Source organism: Asterias amurensis, chromosome 21 (genome assembly GCF_032118995.1).
Source record: "Asterias amurensis chromosome 21, ASM3211899v1".
NCBI lineage: Eukaryota > Metazoa > Echinodermata > Asteroidea > Forcipulatida > Asteriidae > Asterias > Asterias amurensis.
Window position 1 is genome coordinate 11,209,485 of NC_092668.1, and position 24,056 is coordinate 11,233,540.

At 40.2% G+C, this 24,056-nt stretch overlaps 4 protein-coding genes across 4 annotated transcripts; all 4 read left to right on the plus strand.

The window, feature by feature from the left end:
- The first annotated feature begins 1,199 nt into the window (after positions 1 to 1,199).
- LOC139953276 (glutathione peroxidase-like) lies at positions 1,200 to 3,718 on the plus strand. Its single transcript, XM_071952755.1, has 2 exons — positions 1,200 to 1,667; positions 2,460 to 3,718. The coding sequence occupies exons 1-2, from the start codon at positions 1,233 to 1,235 to the stop codon at positions 2,739 to 2,741; spliced, it is 717 nt and encodes a 238-aa protein (XP_071808856.1). The 5' UTR covers positions 1,200 to 1,232; the 3' UTR covers positions 2,742 to 3,718.
- Positions 3,719 to 4,339: 621 nt separating this feature from the next.
- On the plus strand, positions 4,340 to 10,062 carry LOC139953250 (uncharacterized). The gene is made up of 3 exons (XM_071952721.1): positions 4,340 to 4,464; positions 7,547 to 7,904; positions 8,538 to 10,062. Exons 1-3 carry the CDS (start codon positions 4,447 to 4,449, stop codon positions 8,987 to 8,989), a joined length of 828 nt encoding a protein of 275 aa, XP_071808822.1. The 5' UTR covers positions 4,340 to 4,446; the 3' UTR covers positions 8,990 to 10,062.
- Positions 10,063 to 11,116: 1,054 nt separating this feature from the next.
- LOC139953251 (uncharacterized) lies at positions 11,117 to 15,357 on the plus strand. Its single transcript, XM_071952722.1, has 3 exons — positions 11,117 to 11,316; positions 13,564 to 13,917; positions 14,685 to 15,357. Exons 1-3 carry the CDS (start codon positions 11,310 to 11,312, stop codon positions 15,176 to 15,178), a joined length of 855 nt encoding a protein of 284 aa, XP_071808823.1. The 5' UTR covers positions 11,117 to 11,309; the 3' UTR covers positions 15,179 to 15,357.
- A 2,269-nt stretch (positions 15,358 to 17,626) lies between these two features.
- On the plus strand, positions 17,627 to 23,997 carry LOC139952949 (nucleoside diphosphate kinase homolog 5-like). The gene is made up of 5 exons (XM_071952286.1): positions 17,627 to 17,877; positions 18,726 to 18,931; positions 19,472 to 19,572; positions 20,244 to 20,362; positions 21,596 to 23,997. Exons 1-5 carry the CDS (start codon positions 17,743 to 17,745, stop codon positions 21,677 to 21,679), a joined length of 645 nt encoding a protein of 214 aa, XP_071808387.1. The 5' UTR covers positions 17,627 to 17,742; the 3' UTR covers positions 21,680 to 23,997.
- Positions 23,998 to 24,056: the final 59 nt, after the last annotated feature.

The window sequence follows — 24,056 nt, forward strand, 5'->3', positions numbered from 1 at the left end:
ATGGGTTGTATTTATACTATTGAACAAAAATGAACATCTGACTGACTTCGAATAATTAGATACAGATATCACAAGGGGGCGCTGTGGAATCTGGTTTATTTTTTTGACAATGTTTCAGCAGCCATAAACGAGAGAAAGTTTTAAATGAAGCCGTTATCTGATGGTTTGCCAATTAAAGGCAGTGGACACTATTGGTAATTGTCAAAGACTTGCCTCCACAGTTGGTGTATCTCAACATATGCATAAGGTAATAAGCCATATAGCAAGCATTCGCTATATGTGGCATGAATGCTCAATTTTTGGTGTATCACAAGGTTCTGTGTTTGGCCCTTTGCGACCATTTGCTGTGTGATCCATTTTGGTGTACCACAAGGTAAGGCATAGCAAGCATTCGCTGTGTCTTCGCACGAATGCTCCTGTTTGGTGTACCACAAGGGTCTGTGTTTGGCCCTATAGCGAGCATTTGCTGTGCGAATGCGCCAATTTGTTGTACCACGGTTAAGTCATAGCAAGCATACACTGTGTCTTCGCGCGAATGCTCCATTTTTGGTGTACCACAAGGGTCTATGTTTGGCCCTAGAGCGAGCATTTTCTGTGCGAAAGCGCCATTTTGGTGTACCACGGTTAAGTCATAGCATGCATTCGCTGTGTCTTCGCACGAATGCTCCATTTTGGTATCCATCACGGTTCTACATTCGGCCCTAGCAAGCGTTTGCTGAACATGTTTGAATACTCCACGTTGATGTTTATCAGGTTACATAAATCTTTTATAATGAATTTTTTGGGGGGCCAGGTCTTGAGAGATAAACCTGGCATTGACTATAAATCAAAGCTGATCAAGATTCACATCTAATGTGATAAAAGTAATGTACACAACACCGTGTTTACATAATAGGAAAACAAGCGAATAATATTTAGTTTTAATAAAGGCATCATTTTTAGTGTACTCATATTTCTATGGTTTGACAATACTTTAGTTAATGCTACGAACGCTCATGTAGATGTTTTTATATATACTTTAGTTAGTCTTTAAGTGTATATATACACTATATACCTTCCTTTTGTAATATGGCTTGAGGGTTTGAGAGGAAGTAGAAACGGTTAACGACATTACACCAATATCAAGATTCATTTTAAGCCGCTTAGCAACAAAAGTCCAAAGTTCATCTTGATAGCCTCTGAGGGACGATAAGACTACCGGGTATTACAGAAAACCCATAGTCGTCGGCAAGATGCGAAGCATAGCGGGCCTAGTGTTCGCTCTCCTAGCGCTCCCGGGCGCCCTGGGGCTCGCAGAGTCCCGATGCACGGGCAACGCCACGAGCACCATACACGGTTTCAAATTCACCACCATTGATGGCTCGCAGGAGATCGAGCTTTCCCAATACAAGGGGAAGATCGTCATCGTCATCAATGTGGCGAGCTTTTGAGGGTTGGTTTTCCAGTACCCCTTGCTGAATGCACTACGCAGGGAGTACGCGGGAGATTTGGAGGTTCTGGCTTTTCCATGCAACCAGTTCAATCTACAGGAACCGGCGTCTAATGATGAGCTGATGAACCTGTTGCGGTACGTCAGGCCGGGTGATGACTACGTGCCGACTTTCCCAGTGTTTCAAAAGCTGGAAGTGAACGGGGCGAACGAGCATGCGATGTACACACACCTAAAGGTTGGTAAAGAGGAATACAGTAAACCTGGATACTCGGTAGCAAGCGGTAGGTCTTAATATAGTAAAATCCCGGTTAAAGCAATGGACACACTATTGGTACTTGTCAAAGACCAGTTTTCTCACTTGGTGTATCTCAACATATGCATATATAATAACAAACCTGTGAAAATTTGAGCTCAATCGGAAATAATAATGAAAGAAAAACACCCTTGTCACATGAAGTTGTGTGCTTCTAAATCTGAGGTCTAGAAATTATTTTGAGTAATTACCAATAGTGTACACTGCCTTTAACATCGTTTCAAATCAGCTTAGTTTTGTGACGTTGTCTAGGGTCCCAGGAAAATCTTTCCGCCTGAGATCCTGTCCCTCACGTGGGTTGTAGTTAGGAGGAGGATTCAAAAGAGGGCGCTATCGGAAGAAGTTTGTACACAGTTCGCCGTATGTGGGGACCGAATCTCTGGTGGGACAGAATCTCCTGTCACTATGTGATTTTAACTTTTTATATCACAAACCTTAGTTTTGTCGTCACACATTGCATAGTAGGTTTGATTGCGGTAGTGTTAAAAGTGTTATACATGACGTAGTTCAAAAAAGAACCGATGATTCAGAGACATAACTCGGCATACAGGCATTTATACACAATACATAACAAAATTTGACAAAAAGATGGGCTGCCTTGGGATAAAGGCAAAAGTAAAGGGGAAAGATACAACCAAAAAGGTGTGCGCACCGAAAACTCACTACAATGCCTTTGTCTTATTGTTGTCTCTTTTGTTCTCTCGTTTGTTTCAGAGCTACTGTCCGACAGTCCAAACTCGCATTGGTGAGAGGAGCTCCATGTTCTGGGACCCAGTCAGCGTGAATGACATCACATGGAACTTCCAGAAGTTTCTGATTGACGCTGAGGGCGTCCCATACAAGCGCTTCGACCCTCCGACCCTCCCTGCGCAGCTTAAAGATGACATCGATATGTTGATTAAAATGAGAGATAGTAATATGGCCACTTCGCCCCCTAAGGTTGAAACGTCAACTGAGAGTACTAGTGGGGCGACTTCATCCAAGTCATTCTGGTAGACAAGAACATAATCGAGTGATAATTTAAAAGATTTTTTTTTTATATAAAATTGTCTGTGAAATGTCAGCAAAGAAAACATCCTTAATCATAAACTATAATCCCACTTCTCTTGACTGAAAATGCTGGGTTTTTTTTTTTTGTTTTTTTTTTTTTTAAATATGTCAAGACATTGAGCCACATAATGGAATGATTGAATCTTTAGTTGGTTTTAGTTCGGCAACGTCTTGAAACAAGGTTTTAAAAAATCTCTTTTGGTATCCATCGGCCCCTTTCGAAACCACGGTGTTGGCTTTGGATTTGGCTTCAGGCTCCGTCCTCTCGGCTGATCCCTTACGCGCGTACTCATCAAAGCACGCGCAATTGTCAAAGCAAACCGCGGGGCAAGGCTAGCCTGAGCCGAATTTGGAGCCGAAACCATGGTTTCGAAAAGGGCCATCGTTTCTCTTCTGCATGAACAATGCATCAAACTGGAGACTTTAAAACGCTAGGTGGCAGCATGCACTGTCATTGATGCCGTGGTTTTGGGCATGTGCACAATAGTTTTAGAACGGATTTACCTGGCTGTTGCATGTCACTTTAGACCAGAAAAGTCACCCATTGTACATCGTTTGTTTCCTTTAAAGTCTATTATACTATGTGGTTTATTTTTCGCAACAGTTTATCCTTTTTTGTTTTCAGTTGTTTTATAATTCAAATGTTTCTTTCTTTCTCGTAACTATGGCAACGCAGCGAATGACGAGTTGATCCTAAACTTCATAATGGAAGACCTATTCTGATGAACATTTCCACTGCGCATGCTCTTGTGCATTCGAGCATACGTACTTGGAGTGACTGTGTCAACGCAATAGTGTGTGACGAGTGCGAAGGAAGTGTTTTCTTATAATTCTGAACTGAAAACATCGTAAAAGATATTTAAAAGTTAATCATGGTGTATCAATAAAAGGGTGGTTAAACAACCCCAATTGCTTTATGTTGATTTTTGTTTTGTTTTTCTATATAGCATTCTGTGTTATAAATTATTAATAATGAGTAATTAAGAAGGATTTATACTTGGCATGGTGTGGGTAAAATCAGGAGAGGTTTCGGTAGCGCCATGTGTTAATCACAGTTTTGTGACGTCACTATCTCATAATACTCGTAACGTATCGTAACGTAACGTGATAATCCGATAGAGGGCGTGCTTTTTGTTCTTGAATTTATTTCGGGACGACTGTCTGAAGATGCAAATCATCAAACGACTCTATTCGAAAATCACGGCTTCGGCTTTGGATTCATCCCTGGCCGCAGTTGTTTTTGCAATATTGCGCGTCCTTTTCGCACGTTCTCAGGGCTTCAGGCGAGAGGACGGAGCCTGAAGCCGAATACAACCATGACCATGGCAGCGAGGCTGGAAAATAATCCATGCTTGAAACCAAGATTGCGTAACGCATCGGCTTTCAGACTGTGAACCGTTAATTATAAGGGCCGGCAAGCATCACCCATTATTATAACATAAACAATATTAAATTAATCCGCAAACAAAGATGATGTATTAACAAAACAGTCCTTATCGGTGACAAATAGATTGGAGATGGTGACATCTCAGAATCACACACACAGGGCTATTGGGCTATTGACAAACAAAGAATAGTCGGTGACATCTCTGGACAGACCCAGTGGTTACAATACAAATCGTTCTGGTACACAAAAGCTTCATTTGCACTCATGACCACGATGTACAAGGTAAGTGTTGGACAATTTTAGTTGTTAAAGGCAGTGGACACTATTGGTAATTGTCAAAGGCTAGCCTCCACAGTTGGTGTATCTCAACATATGCATAAAATAACAAACCTGTGAAAATTTGAGCTCAATCGGTCATCGAACTTGCGAGATAATAATGAAAGAAAAAATACCCTAGTTGACTTCGAGAATTACTTCTTTCTCAAAAACTATGGCACTTCCGAGGGAGCCATTTCTTACAATGTTTTATACCATCAACCTCTCCCCTTACTCGTGATCAAGAAAGGTTTTACGCTAATAATTTTTTTGAGTAATTACCAATAGTGTCCACTGCCTTTAAATGGTTCCAGTTTCATTGCTCTGCTTACCATTGGCGCTTGCTTCTAGCATATTATTTTACGGGCTAGAAATTAAAGGAACACGTTGCCTTGAATCGGTCGAGTTGGTCTTTGAAAAGCGTTTGTAACCGATTTTTATAAAATGCATATGGGTAGAAAGATGTTGTAAAAGTAGAATACAATGATCCACACAAACATGCCTCGAAATTGCGTGGTTTTCCTTTTACCTCGTCGACTAACACGTCGGCCATTTATGGGGGTCAAAATTTTGACTCCCACAAATGGCCGACCGTGTTTGTTCGCACAGTAGAAGGAAAACCACGCAATTTCGAGGCAAACTTGTGTGGATCATTGTATTCTACTTTTAAAACATCTTTCCAACCATATGCATTATATACAAAACGGTTACAAACGCTTTTGTTTTGACCAACTCGTCCGATCCAAGGCAACGTGTTCCTTTAATTCTGGTGTGCGTTACTCCACGATTTACTATAGGCATTCTTCGCTTACAAAAAAAAAGCTAGCAGAAATTCGGCGCTTGCCGAAAATGGTTCTTGTATAAAGCGCAGAATTCGGAAGTAAGCAGAGCCATGAATTTGGGCCCTGGTGGTGCTATTCAGAGTATACCTTTTGGAACCGTTGGAATGTATCAATCTATAAAAATGATATATACAATAAAACTGACCAATGCAATTTCGCTTCACAAGGGCGGTGTCGTTTTAAAGATTAATCATATGACTACCACTTCTTATATTATTAAAGACTGTTTTGATAAAAAATGTGATAATATTTGTCCATATTACTGCAGTACTTCGAAGTGAAATATTGATCAACATGCATTATATATATACTATCCACAGCTGATGTACGTTTTTAGTGCCATTAATTTTAAGAGTCATTAACAAACATCTATATGGCTTAATATACAGAACGTGTAAAGGGAAGGTAGGCCTATACGTTTGGGAACCACTCTTAGTGGCAATAAAAAGTGACCTACTGGTTCATAAAGCCAATGACAGCTTTCGATAGTATATAAAATATAACATGTTGAGAAACATTCACTATAATATAGAGAATGTTTCATGTCAAGTAATGTGAAGTAATGTGGTTTTTCAAAACACATCAGTTGTTTGCCTTCAAATTTCATCCTATAAGTGCAGGAAAATGCATAAAGGCAGTGGACACTATTGGTAATTGTCAAAGACTAGCCTTCACAGTTGGTGTTTCTCAACATGCATAAAATAACAAACCTGTGAAAATTTGAGCTCAATCGGTCATCAAAGTTGCGAGATAATGATGAAAGAAGAAAACACCCTTGTCACACGAAGTTGTGTGCGTTTTGATGGTTGATTTCGAAACCTCAAGTTCTAAACTTGAGGTCTCGAAATCAAATTCGTGGAAAATTACTTCTTTCTCCAAAACTATATGGCACTTTAGAGGGAGCTGTTTCTCACAATGTTTTATACCACCAACCTCTCCCCATTACTTGTCACCAAGAAAGGTTTTATGCTAATACTTAATATTTTGAGTAATAGTATGTCCACTGCCTTTAAAGGCATTATTCTTCTGGTCCCGAGAATGGTACAGGGGATGGGGGAATTTTCTGACGTTAGGCGATGGGACTGAAAATCAAGGGACTCCCAAGGGATTGGTGCTTGAATCAAGTCTAAAATATACCCGGACTCCAGGTTATATTAAACCAGAAGAGGATCCGGCCCCACGTACGGGACCATAGACTTGACTCAAGTCCCAATCCCGTGAAAGTCCTTTTATCTTCATTTCCATCGCCTAACGTCTCCCCAACCAGAACCACAATAGCTGCACTTTGACGGCGGGTATAGTAGGGACCTCTCGCATGAGAACGGGACTTGAATCAAAGCTAACTATAACAGTTGTAGATTGTAGTAAACACTTCAAAGATAATAGAGCGCCGCTTGGCGCAAGATATGGAACTCGGGCTAAAATGTGAAATCCCACTGGACGCCATTTTGGCAAAGTACTCTTTTGTGCAGATCAGCACAGACAATGACAGTTCCTATCAATGGGAAACCAAACATTAACACGCTAAAATGGCTCCCATGCGTATTTCACGTTTAACATTAGATGTTTCGCATCTTGCGCCTTCGTCCCTGTACAATCTTCAGTTTCCATCAACACAGTGCTTCAAGCTTAACATTCCTAGTTTGACTGATGGGATTTGTATATAAGCTTGTACCATGGCACTGCATTAAGGATTATGTAACTGCCATAAGCAGATCAAAATGGTTGCTCTGGTTACATACACCAGAGATATCAGAGGAATGGCAAAACAACAGCACGCGAGTCCAATAACAAGAATGCAGGGGCTGCTGATTGTGCACTGCAGCACTTTGTAACCCCGTATAAAGTTCAACATAAATTGCATAAAAAGTAAACAGTTTTTAACAACAAACAAAAAAGCAAACTCGGCGCCTACAACCTCGACACCTTGCCAACTCGGCACATGTACAAATACAAACTCGGCACCCAGTTGAAAAAGTTAGATTTTGCGAGGTGCCGAAAAGTATCCGGTTCACAAAAAACATGGCTTCTTAGTCTGGTTTCAAGCGTCTGGAGTAGCTTATTGGGATAAGTTATACATGGCTAAGACTATGGTCCTCAGAGACGGTGTAGCATAACCGTTACACCATTGTCATGACTTTTTGGTCAAAAATGGACTTGTAAAAACAAAAATTATATAAACACTTGACTATTTTTTTGTTTAACAGATGGCGTCGTTAGCCGGTGTCTTTTTGGCCGCCTTGGTGACCCTGTCTTGCGCCCTCACAGATGAACAAATCTCTGTCTTCATGACGACCGAGATGGTGGAGACCAACACGGGTCTGATGGGCGTGATATCGATCGAGACGGCCGACGGGATGCACACCATTACGAGTAACGGTGTCCCTGATCATGTGACTCCCGAGTATCCGAGAATGGGCAACCCGAACGACATTGAGACCCAATCCCACTTGTGGACGGTACCGGTTAATCCCAGCGTTGCTGACTCCAACACAGCGCTTCCCATGGGACCAATTGGTGTTGCCATCAATGGTATCCCATTATTCAACCCCTTCACCATAACAGGTACAAAGACATTCCAAATGATAATTTTTAGAGAATTTACAATACAGGGCGCCACCAGTAGTTTGTCCTGCAAGAGTTCATCTCCATAAGCCATTTTGAGATATGGTGGAGACGCTCTTAACTATAATAGTGTTGTGGCCGAGCGACTTCAAACCCTGGTGTTTCTGATAAGCAGAGTGCTGGGGTTCGATTCCCCGTCGTGACACCTGTGTTTTTACGCAAGACACTTAACCACGATGCTTTGTCCTTCGGATGGGACGGTAAAGCCGTTGGTCCCGTGTGTTGTGTAAAATGCAGTGCACTATCGAAACGAGAAGGGGTTTGCCCCGCTGTTCCTGGTTTGGTGGCTGCACATTGCACCACAGCACCTTGTCAGCCATTAGAATCTCGGTCCATTGTGCTATTTATTAAAAAGAGTACCACAATTACTTCGTCCTGACTTAAGATGGGTCCAGAGTTTTTAGTGAAACCGACGGCTGTTTAGTTGATCTTCCCATAGTAAGTTTACGAACCAATTAGCTTGTCTTGTCTTTACTGCACAAACCGCCGCCACTGGGCTATAACCGTGCAGACCCTCATGCATGCATGCTCCTACTCCTATACTATTTGTTTTGGCTTTGTTTCTCTTTCCAGGTGAAGACGCGGTATTGACTGAGACTTTTGACAGTTGTGACGGCCATCCTGATCCCAAGGGAGTCTACCACTATCACAAGCAGCCCGCGTCTTGCGTGTTCACCATCGTGGACGGGGAACCATCGTCAATCATCGGTGTGGCATTAGATGGGTTCCCGATCTACGGCCCCATCGATGAGAATGGCAACACGTTAACATCAGATGATCTAGACGAGTGTCATGGTCGGTATGTTAACGGGGAGTACAGGTACCACACAACGGCTGATTTCCCGTACATTTTAGGGTGTTTTAAGGGCGAGTATACAGCTTCGGGCGGTGGTCCCCCCGGCCCACCGGCCGGGGGTGGCAGTCTCCCACCACCTGAAACAACTGACCCTATTAATGGTCAGAAAATCGTCCAAGGTACAGTTGTGTTAACAGTGCTTGGCTTGGTTCTTTCATTTGTTGTTTAGAAACGCCCATTGCGCAAGCGCTAGCTGTTGAATGAGGTGCATCACTCAGCCCACCAGGGCCCAATTTCATGGCTCTGCTTACTGTAAGCACAGAATCTGCGCTTACGGAAGCAGGGAATTCTGTGCTTACGGCAAGCGTATTTCACGGGTTAGCGGCGAATTTGGGCTTCTGCGCGTGCGTATTTCACGTTACTAGGCATTCTACGCTTACAAGGCTAGCGCAGAAATTCGGCGCTTGCACGTAAGCGGGGAATCGTGATCGTAAGCGCAGAATTCGGCGGTAAGCAGTGCCATGAAATTGTCACACTAGAAGCTTGTCTCACTAGAAGCTTGTCTAGTATTTGCGATAAAAGTCTATGGAAAATTACCTGGTAATCTAACCTGTCACCTAGCTCTCCAAGTCCAAAGTCTCCCATTGAACTGAGTATACTTTGAGAAGACGTTGCTTTGTACTAACCGCTATAGAACATGCAATGTCATCCAAAACAAAAATCTTTACTTCGTAAGAGATGTTAAAATTTAATTTGCAACAGGGATAAAGAATACTAATTTTGGATTCAACCCATACACTGATGTGTGTTAGCACTGTATACTCAGTACTTTCCCGAGTCCTGTTAAAAAATATCACAGGCATGTTTACTCGGGTGGGATTCGAACCGACGACCCTTGCAATTCTAGAGCAGTGTCTTACCAACTATAGACTACCGAGGTTGCCGTTAGCTAGAGGCAGTTCTATTATTGTTCGAAAATTGTCTTGGCAATGATCAAGTAATTTTGTGAAGTAAATAATATTTTTAATTGGCTGGCTTATGTATAAAATAATTTCCTATTTTATTTTGTTTTAAAACTTGTTATCATAATTGTAATTATATTTCCTTCTATTTTTGTATAATTGTCTTTATTTGAGAGCTACACGCCTGCGGGCAACGGTGATTAATTTCAACTTTTTATTTCTTGTCACTACGTTGGGCCTCTTGTACTGTATGTTCATTGATTTTATGTACTTTGTGTGTTTGTTTGATGCCAGGTAAATAAATACAAATAATACTGAATTGTCAGCAGACACATTAGCAGCCATTTGAGGTATTTTATTTGAATCATCTATATGTCGTATGTTGTATAATACAATTATTTAACAGCGAATTTATTGAACATTGAGAAATTGGATAGAATAGTGAGGGAAAAGATGCATAATATATTATGTTGTTATGGTGAGCTTCCGGTGTGGCGGTTTCAGTCTTCCGCCGTGTTCAGTTTTCCGGGACTCAGTACGGCACATAACAATATTGACTACTTTCGCTTGCTGTGCGCAGGCGTCGCATGACGTAATGTTACCGTATTTGGTTATTGGGAAAACTGAAGACGGCGGAAAGTAGAAACCGCCACACCAGGGTTCCCTTGTTTGGTCTTTTACACAATGTAACAACGGACCCCACAAGGAACTCAAGTTGGACACATAGTTCTTTTGTAAATGGACTATTGAACAACAATAGTAAAACCCCACAAACCGGTTCCGTAAGGTGGTGTATGGGGTGAATATGGTTTTCCTTTCATTCATGGGTATTTATTATGGGTATACACATTCAAACCGGGGACCTACAACAAAAGGGGACAAATAGGGTCCACGGTTCGGGTCCACAGTTGGGAAACGTGTATACAAAACCAACGGGAGCCAAAAAGCTAAACAAAAAAGGACTTCATCAGTGTATGCTGATTAATGATGATTATTATTATTTCGTAGACGTCAGAGACGGTGTGGCCGGAGATCATGAGTGCCCCCCCCCCACCCCGCCCCCATACGACGATTTGTATGCAAAATTCTTCTGATAGCGCCCTCTTTTTAATCACACTCCCACAACCCACTTTCATTTCCATATTACTGGAGAGGACACATCTCCCGGGACACCGAATCCCTGGGACACCGGCATGTTCATCTTACAATTGACATAATAATATTACCAAATTTAGGCTTGAAGGTTATATAAAGCAGTAATTTGGTTTCGTAACTCTTGTCTGGGTCTTTATTAAAGACTTTCATGAAGAATCCTACCAAGTAATACTAGTCCAGTGACGAAGGTGACTGATGAGGCTTAAGAAGAAATCGATGAGATTTTCTTAACAATACTGTGTTACGCAACACAACCCACGTCAGTATGCGCGTTACATGACTATGACCACATTATGTCAACAAGTGAAGTATCATTAATTTGCAAGTCACCGGAGCCAGAGTACGGACAACAAACACCGGACACATTTTCTTGGAGTCCATGCTAAGTTTCCTGGAAATTTCAAGGGTCGACTTGTTGGCTGCTCAGTGAAGATGGAAGGTAAGATATACTATTTATTGCCAATAGAATAAGGGTGCACTTATTTGCCTTCTTCATTCGTCGTAGGTAGATGGCATGGGGATTTATTCAACTTTTTGTTGACTGTATGTAGCGGTCGAAATGCTTGTAGCATTTCTCGAGATATCTCACTTCTCTGGATTGCGTGATTGAATGTTGCTTTTGATCACAATGTGTTAATTGAGGTTCGACTAACTCTCCCGTCTGCCTGTATTGTGCGTATAGTGCAAAAGAGGGCCGTTGTCGCATGCAATCAATACTATTCGGAGGACAGTATTGCACATGCAAAAATGTCCGCCGGACGCTGCTGCATAATGCAATTGTGTCCGCCCGGACACATTTGCATATGCAATTGTGTCCGCCCCGTGCAAAACATAAACGCCCTTGGTCGACGGAACACGTTCGTCACTTTTTTTTTTAAAGCTAAGTGCATGTCATGATAACATGGGAATTCGTTCGGCTGTTGGGTATTCGCTGCAATCATAAAATATGTGAAGTACGTAGGTTCAGTGCATGCACGCTCGCTTACGCGCGCACATACATGTACAGTCATGTACATGTCCGCCGGACGGTTTTGCATAGCCCCGGACATGATTGCATATGCAAAATTGTCCAGAGCGGACAGTATTGCACGGCGGACACAATTGCATCTAACACCGGAAAAAAGTTTCCTTATGGCGCCACCGCATTTTCAATCGATATGAAATAATAATAGTATCTAATTTACCTCAATGAGATATACCTTAAAAGTTATCCATCATCAAGACCCAAAAATATTTAACACCTGCCGTCGATTTCACGAAACGCTAGGATTGATCCTATCTCGAGTTAGGACGAGTAACTCGACGGCAGCTTCCCTGGTGGGGGTTGGGTGACCTGCGGATCACCCAATGTGGGGACAGACTGATAAAAGACTCGGATCAAACCCTCTTAATACATCAATATGATGACTCGTTACTACTCTTGTTGAAAAGATTCTTGTCAGTGTGACCATGGAGGTAACCTCCATGACCGCGACTATTCTTGCCGACATGTATAACCATAGAGTAAGGACATGGAGAAACATGTACATCCATGGTGTAAACCATATCGTTGTCGGGTTGAACCCGGTCACAATGGTACCATCCTGTACCCGTACAACAGTCTGGTACTGTTAAACAAACAATGTATTTTACTGCAAGAATGTCATGTATTGTGATATGCCTGAATGAAGTATTATTATATTATTATAAAAGGATTGTGGCTTTCCTTGCAGTATGACTAATATACCCTCGCTGTATAATTCCTCCATGGTAATTAATACTAACCAACAGTAGTATTGTTGGATTAACCCGGTCACAGTAGTACCATCCCGTACCTGCGCGTAATAGTGAGGTAACTGTGTATAAAGTCAACGGTACTGGACACTCAAAGTTATTGTCAGCATAAAAACTTACTTGGTAAAGAGCAAATGAAGAGCAAAAGAAACAGCTCCCTCTGAGGTAAAGTAGTATTTGAGAAAGAGGTAAAGTTCTCACTGAAATAAAAAAACTTCGGACCTGAAGCCTTTGATTGGGCATTTGAAAGCACACACATTTTGTGGATCATTATTCTCTTGCAACTCCGATGACCAATTGAGTAAAAAAAAAATCACAGGGTTATTTTATGCATTTGTGTTGGGATACACGTATACTACTCTTTGACAATTACTAAAGGTGTCAAGTGCTTTAAAGCCAGTGGACACTATTGGTTGATGTCAAAGACCAGTCTATCTCACTTGCTGTATCTCAACATATGCATAAAATAACAAACCTGTGAAAATTTGAGCTCGATTGGTCGTCGGAGTTGCGAGATAACTATGAAAGAAAAACACCCTTGCACATAAAGTTGCGTGCTTTCAGATGCTTGATTTCAAGACCTCAATTTCTTAACTTTAGGTCTCGAAATCAAACTCGTTGAAAATTACTTCTTGCTCGAAAACTACTCCACTTCAGAGGAAGCCGTTTCTCGCAATGTTTTATACGATCAACCACTCCCCATTAGTTATACTCGTTACCAAGTAAGGTTTTATGCTAATAATTATTTTGAGTAATTACCAATAGTGTCCACTGCCTTTAATAAAAACTATTTCGACCATTGGCAGGTATAATAATTTTGGATAAGGCATAACTAATTCTAACTTTTGAATAGCAATTTTAAACAACACTTTTAAGAAGATTTTAACTGATACTTTATTTTGTTTTTATAAAGCAATGGTCCTGGCGGCCATCCTGACGGCTCTAGTTTCGCTATCTAGCGCTCTCACCGACGAACAACTTGCCAGTTTTATGACGTCAGATATGATCGAAATAAACACGGGTTTGATGGGAAGCATTACGATAGAAACTACGGACGGTTTTCACCATATCACGAGCAACGGAGTTCCGGATCATTTGACTCCCGAATATCCGCGCCGAGGGAATCCGAACGATATTGTCTTGCAGGATCACGTGTGGACGATTCCGGTTAATCCGGTGGTCGGAACCTCCAATGTACCACTTCAGCTTGGACCAATTGGCGTAGCGATTAATGGGATTCCATTTTTCAATCCTTACACCAATACAGGTGAGGGATCATCGAACTTCTTTTTATGTTGTTGTTAAAATATATATATTTCAAAACTTGGTACTTGGTATTTGGTACTTGGTTAAATTTTACTCCTGAAGCTTCCGCTGGGGAACTTAACAATGGGTGCGTTCGTTTAGCTTCCCCGGGTCGACCCCGGTATGTGGCATTTTCTTTTTCCAGGACGAACGTGTTCAGATAATTACCCACGTTCGTCCTGGAAAAAAAAACCGCCACACACCGGGGTCGCGCGACCCAGGGAAGCTAAACGAACGCACCCATAAGTTTTACGCGACGGCACGGGATTGGGACTTGAATTGAGTCAAGTCTAGTGTGAACCAGGGGTCGATTTCACAAAGAGCTAAAATTGATCGCAACTGCAAATCAGTCGTAGTTGCTTAGTAAAGTGTGATGTCACAATGCAAATCACTATGGTGACACTGAAAATTTGTCTTACGATGGATTTTATTGCTTTGTGAAATCGAGCCCTGGTGTTTCTAGTTCAAATCACAAAGCAAGCATTGTGCATGTTTCATCATGACCCGCAAGCTATAAAGGTGATAAAGTTCACTTTACGGGGAATCCTTTATTTCATTACCAGAACATATCACGACAAATAAGTAAACCAAGATTACTATAATGATGACGTCATGTGATTGTGTCACAGTGCCTTAAGTTTCTGTACGTCAGTGAAATTTTCTCATTTTGTACCAATTATTATTGGGGTATAAAATTTGTATTTGTGTTTCTTTTGTTAAAATTTGAAGGGGAAGATGCAGTAGAAACGGAAACTTTTGACAATTGCGATGGTCACCCAACGATGGCTGGGGTCTACCACTATCACAAGCAGCCTTCGTCATGCGTGTTCTCCATCGTGGAAGGAGAACCATCGTCCATCATCGGTGTGGCATTAGATGGGTTCCCGATCTACGGCCCCATCGATGAGAATGGCAACACGTTAACATCAGATGATCTAGACGAGTGTCATGGTCGGTATGTTAACGGGAAGTACAGGTACCACACCACGGCTGATTTCCCGTATATCATGGGATGTTACAAGGGGGCTTATGCGCAAACACTTCGACCTCTGCCAGGGGAAGGAGGTGGCCAGAACCCAGGCGATGGGAGCGAGGATGACACTGGAGACACGACTATTGTTTCGAATGATGGCGGGAATGGTCAAACGAGTCTGAAAAGTGCAAAATCATTGACAGTTTTTGCTTTATTAACCGCGCTCTTCTATATTCACAGATTGATGTAAAGATGGTTGTCACAAAGATCCACTGAGATATTAAGAAGGAGTTGTTTTTATCAAAATGTTAATAATTGTGTGTCTATTAAGTTAAAATTGTTTTACATTTAATTTTAAATCTATAAAGAATGTGTATAAATAATGCTCAAAAATATTGTTGGAAATAGCAAAATATTGTTGGAAATAAAATAATTCTCCATGTAAACATTATGTTATGGAAGTGTTTTCGGGTCTTTTGGCGTAAGAGAGTTTTATTAAGGTGCTGCATCATAAATTTGGTGTTGTAATCTAACCATTATTTAAATTGTGAACTGGCTGACCCTTATTCAGATTCACGTAAACCCATGGATGATATAGGGCTAGCCCTATAATATGACTTTTTCTGTACACAGCACTGTATTATGATACGAAAGTGTAAGGCCGCCAGGGAGGGGTAATAATATAGGCCTAACATTGAAGTTATGCGTTTCTTCCTAGACTAGACCCAGTCGAACTTTCGTTCTCGTTCTTATCCGTGCACTCCACTTCGAGGCTCGGAAATTACGCTAGGAGATATGCCTTTTAGTTAACCACGTGCATAATTGACCCTTCTATTCATTTCAAGAGGTTCATGTTCATAATATTCATGATGATTTGCAGTTAAATCTGATGTAGGCTTACATTACAGCCAATTAGGGCCTTACGGTCTTTATAAAGACGATTCTTGCGCGGATAAAGATAGGGGACCAGTCTACTCATGTTTATCCAGGATTGTCATACGGACTACGTCCGATGGCAATCATGACCTACTTCTACATTTTGAAGGTATGTTAGCTTTCTCTATGGTTATAGACCTCCCCAACATTCGTCTTGCATCACATCCCAATGAAATCTCACGTGACAACATCAGCCTATTAATTTTTGGTTTTTACCCATATACACCGATGTGTCACAGGCATTTTTACTCGGTGGGATGTACCAGCCTGTTTTAAAATTGCTTCTAGTTTCAGTAATAAAACTCACGTGAGAATGATCGAACTTACCAGCAAGTTTCACAGATCCGCCTATAAATATTAATTGATCATTCAACAGCTTGGACCAGAAACAAAAATAAGTAGGCCTGCTACCGCTTCAACACAGAAGGCCTACATAAAGATAATAGTTATTACACCCACCGTTTTCTGCATAGCTATCTAAAATCATTTTTAAAGCCATTATACACTTTCGGTACAGAAAAACAAATAAAAGTTCACAGATTTACAAATAATTTACAGGGTTTACAGAAGGTAATGGTGAAAGACTTCTCTTGAAATATTTGTCCATAAAATGCTTTACTTTTTGAGAAAACAGTAAAACAATATCAATTCTCGATAGCGAGAATTACGGATTTATTTTAAACACATGTCATGACACGGCGAAACGTGCGGACACAAGAGTGGGTTTTCCCGTTATTTTCTCCCGACTCCGATGACCGATTGAGCCTAAATTTTCACTGGTTTGTTATTTTTATATAAGTTGTGATACACGTAGTGTGAGACTTGGACAACACTGTTTACCGAAAGTGTATAGTGGCTTTGAATGCTTTATTGTGAGAACTTGCTCCGTAAAAATCCCGCAAAATGTGTTCCCTTTGCCGGAGGCGAGACTGGGTGAGAGGCTCTTTGCCCGGCAAGTTGCCTTCCCCACCCCGTGGGGGATCTCTTTATGATTGATAACTTTATCAACCTTCCTTGAACATATCTTTAAAACGACAAAACCTATGCATAATACAAAAAACAATGTTCTTAATCTGTATTGGTTTTCGGTAACAACACGTATTTATACTTGCTATAACATCAGGTATATACACGTTTAATAAAGCAAAACAGTTCTCCAAGAACAACTCTACCTGGCAAGTAGATACACACATGGTGTTACCGCAAACCAAATATACATTGATACCTCACCATTCAATGCCTCAAATCCTATATAAATACACGTTGATACCGAAAACCTATACAGATTAAGCAGGTTGAGGATGTTCTTTTTAGAACTTTTCTTGCATATTTTGCTAACGGTATTTTTTTTTTTGGAATTGGGAGACTTTTGAGTTGTGAAAACAACTCTGCTGGGTGGCAGGGTGAAAATCTGCCGGGACTACCTTTTAATATCTTAAGCGGATTGAGGGGACTTCTCGTTCGGAGTGAGTTTTTATTGCATAGATCACCAATAAGGAGCTACATTATCTTAAAAGCAAAGCTGGTACAGTGTATGGGACAGACCGAAAATTAAATAAGTTTTAGCTGTGTTAAATCACTTTAACCAGTAGAGGGCGCTGTTTACATTGTTATCTGGTTGCGGACTCTTCTTTCCAGTTGCCCCATTCAACCTCGCGAAATTTTCCGAACCAGACGTTTTTTAGTAGCAACTGGAGAGAACACCAACCTTCTACAAGGATTAGACAACAGTAATCTTGTTTTGTTACCAGACTATATATACATAGCAACCGTATGTGCACTCTCGCAGCAGAAAACAACCTATCCACATATTGATAACATTTGGGGGTTTTTGTACGTTAATTTATTCACTTTTTACAGTTATAATCGAGTAATATAATGCCTGAATCAGAACAAATGGATCCTCCTCAGATATTTGTGGAGCGAACATTGGCTCTTGTCAAACCGGAAGCGATAGACAAAGCGGAAGAAATCGAAGAAATAATTCTACAATCTGGATTCACTATTTTGCAGGTAGGCCTAAGTTTTGTTTGTGGATAAATAATTTTTTTTTACATAACTTTGACATAATTCTGACTTAATCTGGCGTATGTGTAGGGCCCCTAGGGTCCACTGTTAAAATGCCCTATAAATGTACAGATTCACTATCCCTAACCATCCACCCAAACAGTAACAAAATAATTACATGGAATGAACAGCTGCTGAGCTAAAAATAAAACAACAAAAAGTTATTCAAACATTGGGTGTGTTCGTTTAGCTTCCCGATGTCTATCCCGCGGTGCTCACTTGGGTGAGCCCCTGACAAAAGCTAAACGAATGACCAATCACCGCTCTTGTAGTGACGTCGTTTACATGGGGCCAGCCCCCCAAGAAGTGACCCACTCTACAAGCAAGCAGGGCGCTGGGGGCTGACATCCTGGGTGAGCCCCTGGAATGATGTCAAAAGCTATCCGAACGCATCGGGGCAGACCGGGGATGACCCAGGAAAGCTAAACCTACGCACCCTAAGATTTTAAGAAGAGCCCTCCATTTTTATTATTACCTAATCATTAAACAAAATGTTCAAAAGTGTTCCGTATCCTGCAACCCCTTACATACAATGATTTTAAATTGAAAAGAATAAATTATATATATTAAAGCTGATGCTAATATATATATTATCCTTATAAAAAAATTGTAATTAGTTTTATTTGTTAACTGGGCTCAGTCTGTACACATTTTTTATTTTATATTTTGACATTTTGTCATTTAAGTTATTAAAAATGTAAAAGTTTTATTTTTAAATTAGTGCATTCCAGAACCCCAGTTAATGTGTCGGAATAAATTAGTTTTATAATGTTGATCGTTACCTCTTATCATAGAAACGGCGTGTGCATCTGACTCCAGAACAAACGAGTGATTTCTATGCTGAACATTATGGCAAGATGTTTTTCCCGTCGTTGGTTGCGTACATGAGCAGTGGTCCAATCATGGCAATGGTGTTGGCCAGAGAGAGTGCAATTGCATGCTGGAGGGAGCTGTGTGGTCCGACCAACACAAACAAAGCACGCGAGACACATCCAGACAGGTGAGTGACTAATAGAAAGCCCTGTTTGCACTGGACTTAATTTCGGTAAATGAACCGAGTCAGTAGGTAACTTACCACTTTCAAGTCCAGTTCGAACAGCCCACCTAACTTTCCTGACAGTAACATAACTATGCAGTGTGGGTTAATTAGTGTGGGTAGTTTAACCGAGCAAAAGGTGCCCAGGAAGATTGACCAGGTCAGTTTAACCGGGGCAGAAATTGAGTGACCTTTCACCAGCCTAGATCCCACGCTTAAAGCTTGCATCTTTTGTACACCGTTCATTTTCTCGGTAATCTACCTGCATCAATTAAATCCAAATGAGCTCACTAAACATCGAGGAAAGCTCTTTTGAGGAAGTTGAAATGCCTCGCAGTTTAAAATAAACCATGAGTAGAAAAACTTTCCTGCATTTTTCATATTTAATTTTTTTTATTTGATTATTCGCAGGGTTTTGTTCCAATTTAAAATTACATTTAGATTTGACAATGGGACGCCATTTCAGAATTGATTCTAAGCTTTTCTTTCTGTTCTTCTCCTTAGTATTCGAGCGTTGTATGGCACAGATGATCAGAAGAACGCAGTTCATGGAAGTGACAGTCAGTTCAGCGCCGAAAGAGAGATCAGATTTATGTTCACAGATAGTAAGTTAACATTTTTGTCTGATTTTCTGGAATCTAATAAATCGTCAATTTATGTCTTCATTATTTAACCTGCAACTCGACCACCTGCTAAAAAAAAACTAGCGACTGTAAGAGATATTTCTACTGCTACCTCCCTTCAATGCTTCAAGACCGGACTAAAGACATATTTATTCAAGTGTTTTTACTAAATCAGTTTCAAGTTTCTGTTAAATGTTGTATCAATTTTTTTTTTTGCGCCTTGGGTGTGTCTATTGAGACAGATATGTGCGCGTTATAAGTTTATAAGTAATGTATTATAAAAATTGATCCAGTTTTATTTCTCTGGAAAGCCCACACTGTTAAAAAAAATCAAGTCTTCCAACACTACCTTTGTTTAACATCTGATTTATTGTTCTTTTAAAGGCATTGTTGAGCTAATACCATCTGGCCATGACCGTATACTTTCTTTTACCTTTTGAAACCTACACTGTTAAAAGAATAACCGTCTTCCAACACATCCTTCGTCTCACATCTGTTCTTATACTGTTCTTTGGGAAGGCATCGTTAAAGCCAATACCATTTGGCCATGACCATATACTTTCTTTCTCCTTCTGAAACCTACACTGTTAAAAGAATAACCGTCTTCCAACACATCCTTCGTCTTACATCTGTCTTATACTGTTCTTTTGAAGGCATCGTTGAGCCAATACCAGCTGGCCAAGCAGCCAAGGACTACCTGGCAAAAGTTGTCAACCCGACCCTTCTCAGAGGTTTGACGGAACTTTGTAAACAGAAACCTGAGGATCCTGTGGTAAGATTTAGTATATTTTATGAATACGTTCATGTTTTCTCATAACATTTGTCTTTATAAAAGACACTGGACCCCTTTGGTAACTGTCAAAGACCAGTCTTCTCTCTTGGTGTATCTCAACATGTGCACAAAATAACAAACCTGTGAAAGTTTGACCTCCATTGGTCGTCGTCGCAGTTGGGAAATAATGGAAGAAAAAACACCCTTGTCACACGTAGTTGTGTGCTTTCAGGACCTCAAAATCTAATTCTGAGGTCTCAAAATCAAATTCAAATATTTTAGTGGAAAAAATCTTTTTTCTCAAAATCTCAATTACTTTAGAGTTATCCGTTTCTCACAATGCTTTATATTATCAACAGCTCTCCATTGCTTGTTACCAAGTAAAGTTCTTGCCAACAATTATTTTGAGTAATTACCAATAGTGTCCAGTGACTTTAACTGACATTCAACATTTTTCAAAACTGTTGAGGAGAAATTTATGTTTAAGTGTTGTTTTTGACGATGCAGGCCTGGAATTTCCTCTAAAAGAGGGCAAGGCCATTTTAATTTTGTAAAGGGCACAAAAATCTCAAAGTCTGTGGGAATTTTCTGAAGGGGTATCAAGCAAGCGTGTAATTAGACGGAGACCTTGAAGGACATCTCCTCTGTTGCCCCATGTCTTGGCCTTGGTGCCCCTTAAAAATAGTTTCCCATTGACTTTAAGATTTTCCAATGGTAGTGCCAAAATGGCCTTGCACTCTCAAAAATGACATTCTAGGTCTGTTACTAAGGCCAAGACCAGGGGCAACAAAGAGTATGGCCTCCAAGTAACTTCAACCCAAATATTGTAATGTCTGGGAAGAGCAAATTGTATAACATCATCATGTTGAAAACAGGAGGGATCCCAGGCGGCGTCTCAAATCTTACTTGTCCTATAAAGGCTGAGTCACCCTGCAGCGATAACAAAAATGATAATGATCATGATGCTAAGAGAATGCATTCTACTGATTGAATGAGCATGTTTGATTCTGCGTGGAGCAATTCAACCAATAGGCCCTTGAATCTGTTCTTTTTGCCTCGCGATAGTTACAATGTTCAATATCGCTGCAGTGTGACTTGACCTTAACTCTATACTCAAAATGAATCTGATATGTTCTGTATTATATAGATTATGGATGACCGAGTTTGAATAATATGTGGGTTCAACCGGCTATATTTATAGCAGATTTTTTTTTGTATGTTTTTTTCTTACAGACATGGCTTGCAGATTGGTTGATCAGTAACAACCCAAATAAACCTCGGATTGATGAGCAATATCAAGTCAGCGAGCCAATGTGATCTTTTGGAGTTTTAGAGATTCAAGAACGTTAAGCATTCACGTTGACAAGTCTCTTTAGGACACTGAGTTCTGGGCCCAAGTTTATGAAGCTTCTCGATGCCATGGTCACACAAGACAAAGGTCACACAGGGCACAATTTCATGGCTTTGCAAACCATTGAATTCTGCACTTATAATCCCCATTTTTTTTTCAGTTTTCTTGAATATGACTTTGTTTCACAGAAAAGAATTGGTTCTGGTATGTATAATACCTTTATTACATGAAGAATATTTCTTAAACAAGTATAAACAGTGAGCCAGGTACAAAAAATGTGCACTTGGTAGCGGTCTTTCACTGAGCAGTATACTTTCTTTGCATATTTTTTGCTTGTTTGAAACTGGGCTCGTTTCATGACCTTGTAAATTTTACAGTTCTACTTACTGAAGTAAAAGTTGCTTGCCTAAGGTTAGAGGAAGTTAAAGCATCCCTTATTCGGTTTGAAACTAGTTTGTTACATTAAGCCATGGCCACGTTGTTAATTTAGTACTTGCTGAAAGATTCAGAAATAATCACTTGCTCATGACCAATGAAGTTTCTTTTAAGATTTAACATCAAAAGTGCCTCAGTTTTCACATTATTGCAACAAGGACACTTAATGCCACGTTTCAATTCCCACTAGCACATAATGAGCAAGTTCAAGTCTGCAACAATCATGCGCAGTGATGCACTCACTTGAACGACTTGTTTGGAAGCCAAGTCAATTTTGCTTATAGGCAGTGGACACTATTTGTAATTGTCAAAGACTAGCCTTCACAGTTGGTGTATCTCAACATATGCATAAAATAACAAACCTGGAAAAATTTGAGCTCAATCGGTCATCGAACTTGTTACATTAAGCCATGGCCACGTTGTTAATTTAGTACTTGCTGAAAGATTCAGAAATAATCACTTGCTCATGACCAATGAAGTTTCTTTTAAGATTTAACATCAAAAGTGCCTCAGTTTTCACATTATTGCAACAAGGACACTTAATGCCACGTTTCAGTTCCCATTAGCACATAATGAGCAAGTTCAAGTCTGCACATTCAGTCGACTACATACCAGCAACAATCATGCGCAGTGATGCACTCACTTGAACGACTTGAAGCCAAGTCAATTTTGCTTATAGGCAGTGGACACTATTTGTAATTGTCAAAGACTAGCCTTCACAGTTGGTGTATCTCAACATATGCATAAAATAACAAACCTGGACAAATTTGAGCTCAATCGGTCATCGAACTTGCGAGATATGAATGAAAGAAAAATAATCCTTGTCACTCGAAGGTGTGTGCATTTAGATGGTTGATTTCGAGACCTCAAGTTCTAAATATGAGGTCTCGAAATCAAATTCGTGGAAAATTACTTCTTTCTCGAAAACTATGGCACTTCAGAGGGTGCCGTTTCTCACAATGTTTTATACCATCAACCTCTCTCCATTACTCGTCACCAAGAAAGGTTTTATGCTAATAATTATTTTGAGTAATTACCTATAGTGTCCATGCCTTTAAGTGGCACTGGTTCCCCTCTGCACTGTACAATAGAACAAGCCATCGAGACAGTGGAAGAAACCATGGTCATGAGGTTACAGTAAGGTTTTATTCATGTAAAGGTTAAAGGTAGCGACTGACTCACACACATACTGGGATCGAGAGTGTGTGTGTATCGTCTTTGTAACTGCGCCGCGCTTAACAATCACCGTCTTGAGTTCAATACTAGGGTTCAAGTCAAAATAGTCAACCTTTAGTTAACCATGGTGCACACCAGTGCACTCTGGGAATTGCTTATTTTATGCTTTATGCATTTAATATTTTCAGTCATGTGGAGTAGTAAAATGGCCACCCATTTGCTTCATAATCTTTTAAGGCAAGCTAGCCAGTTTATTTTGAGAACTGACGACGGTAGTAAAAAAGTGTAAATAGCATATTGTTAAACTTGTACCATATGTTTTACTTTAACTAAGCAAAGTTGATTGAGGTAAATGTTCATAACTTTTATATTATTGTGTTAATTTCTTACAAGATGTTTTCAAAACCAACTTATGTATATAAAAAATTACGTTTTTATAGATTAAGTTCTGCAGTTATCGTGTTTTCTGCTCGGCAGAAAAGTGCTAAGCAGTATTTTCTTCTTAAGCCACGGTTTGATGTTCTATGGAAAGATTTTTTGTATAGGTTCTTAATCTTATGATTTTCACCACCTAAATTTGTTTTGTTTATTAATTAACAAGATGGGTATTATTTACATGTACAGAAACAACAATATTAATCATTAAATAAAAATGTTTTGTGAAAATATCATACTTTGGCGTTAACTTTTGTATACAGACCGGTTTATTAACTTTTGAACAAACACTATTGT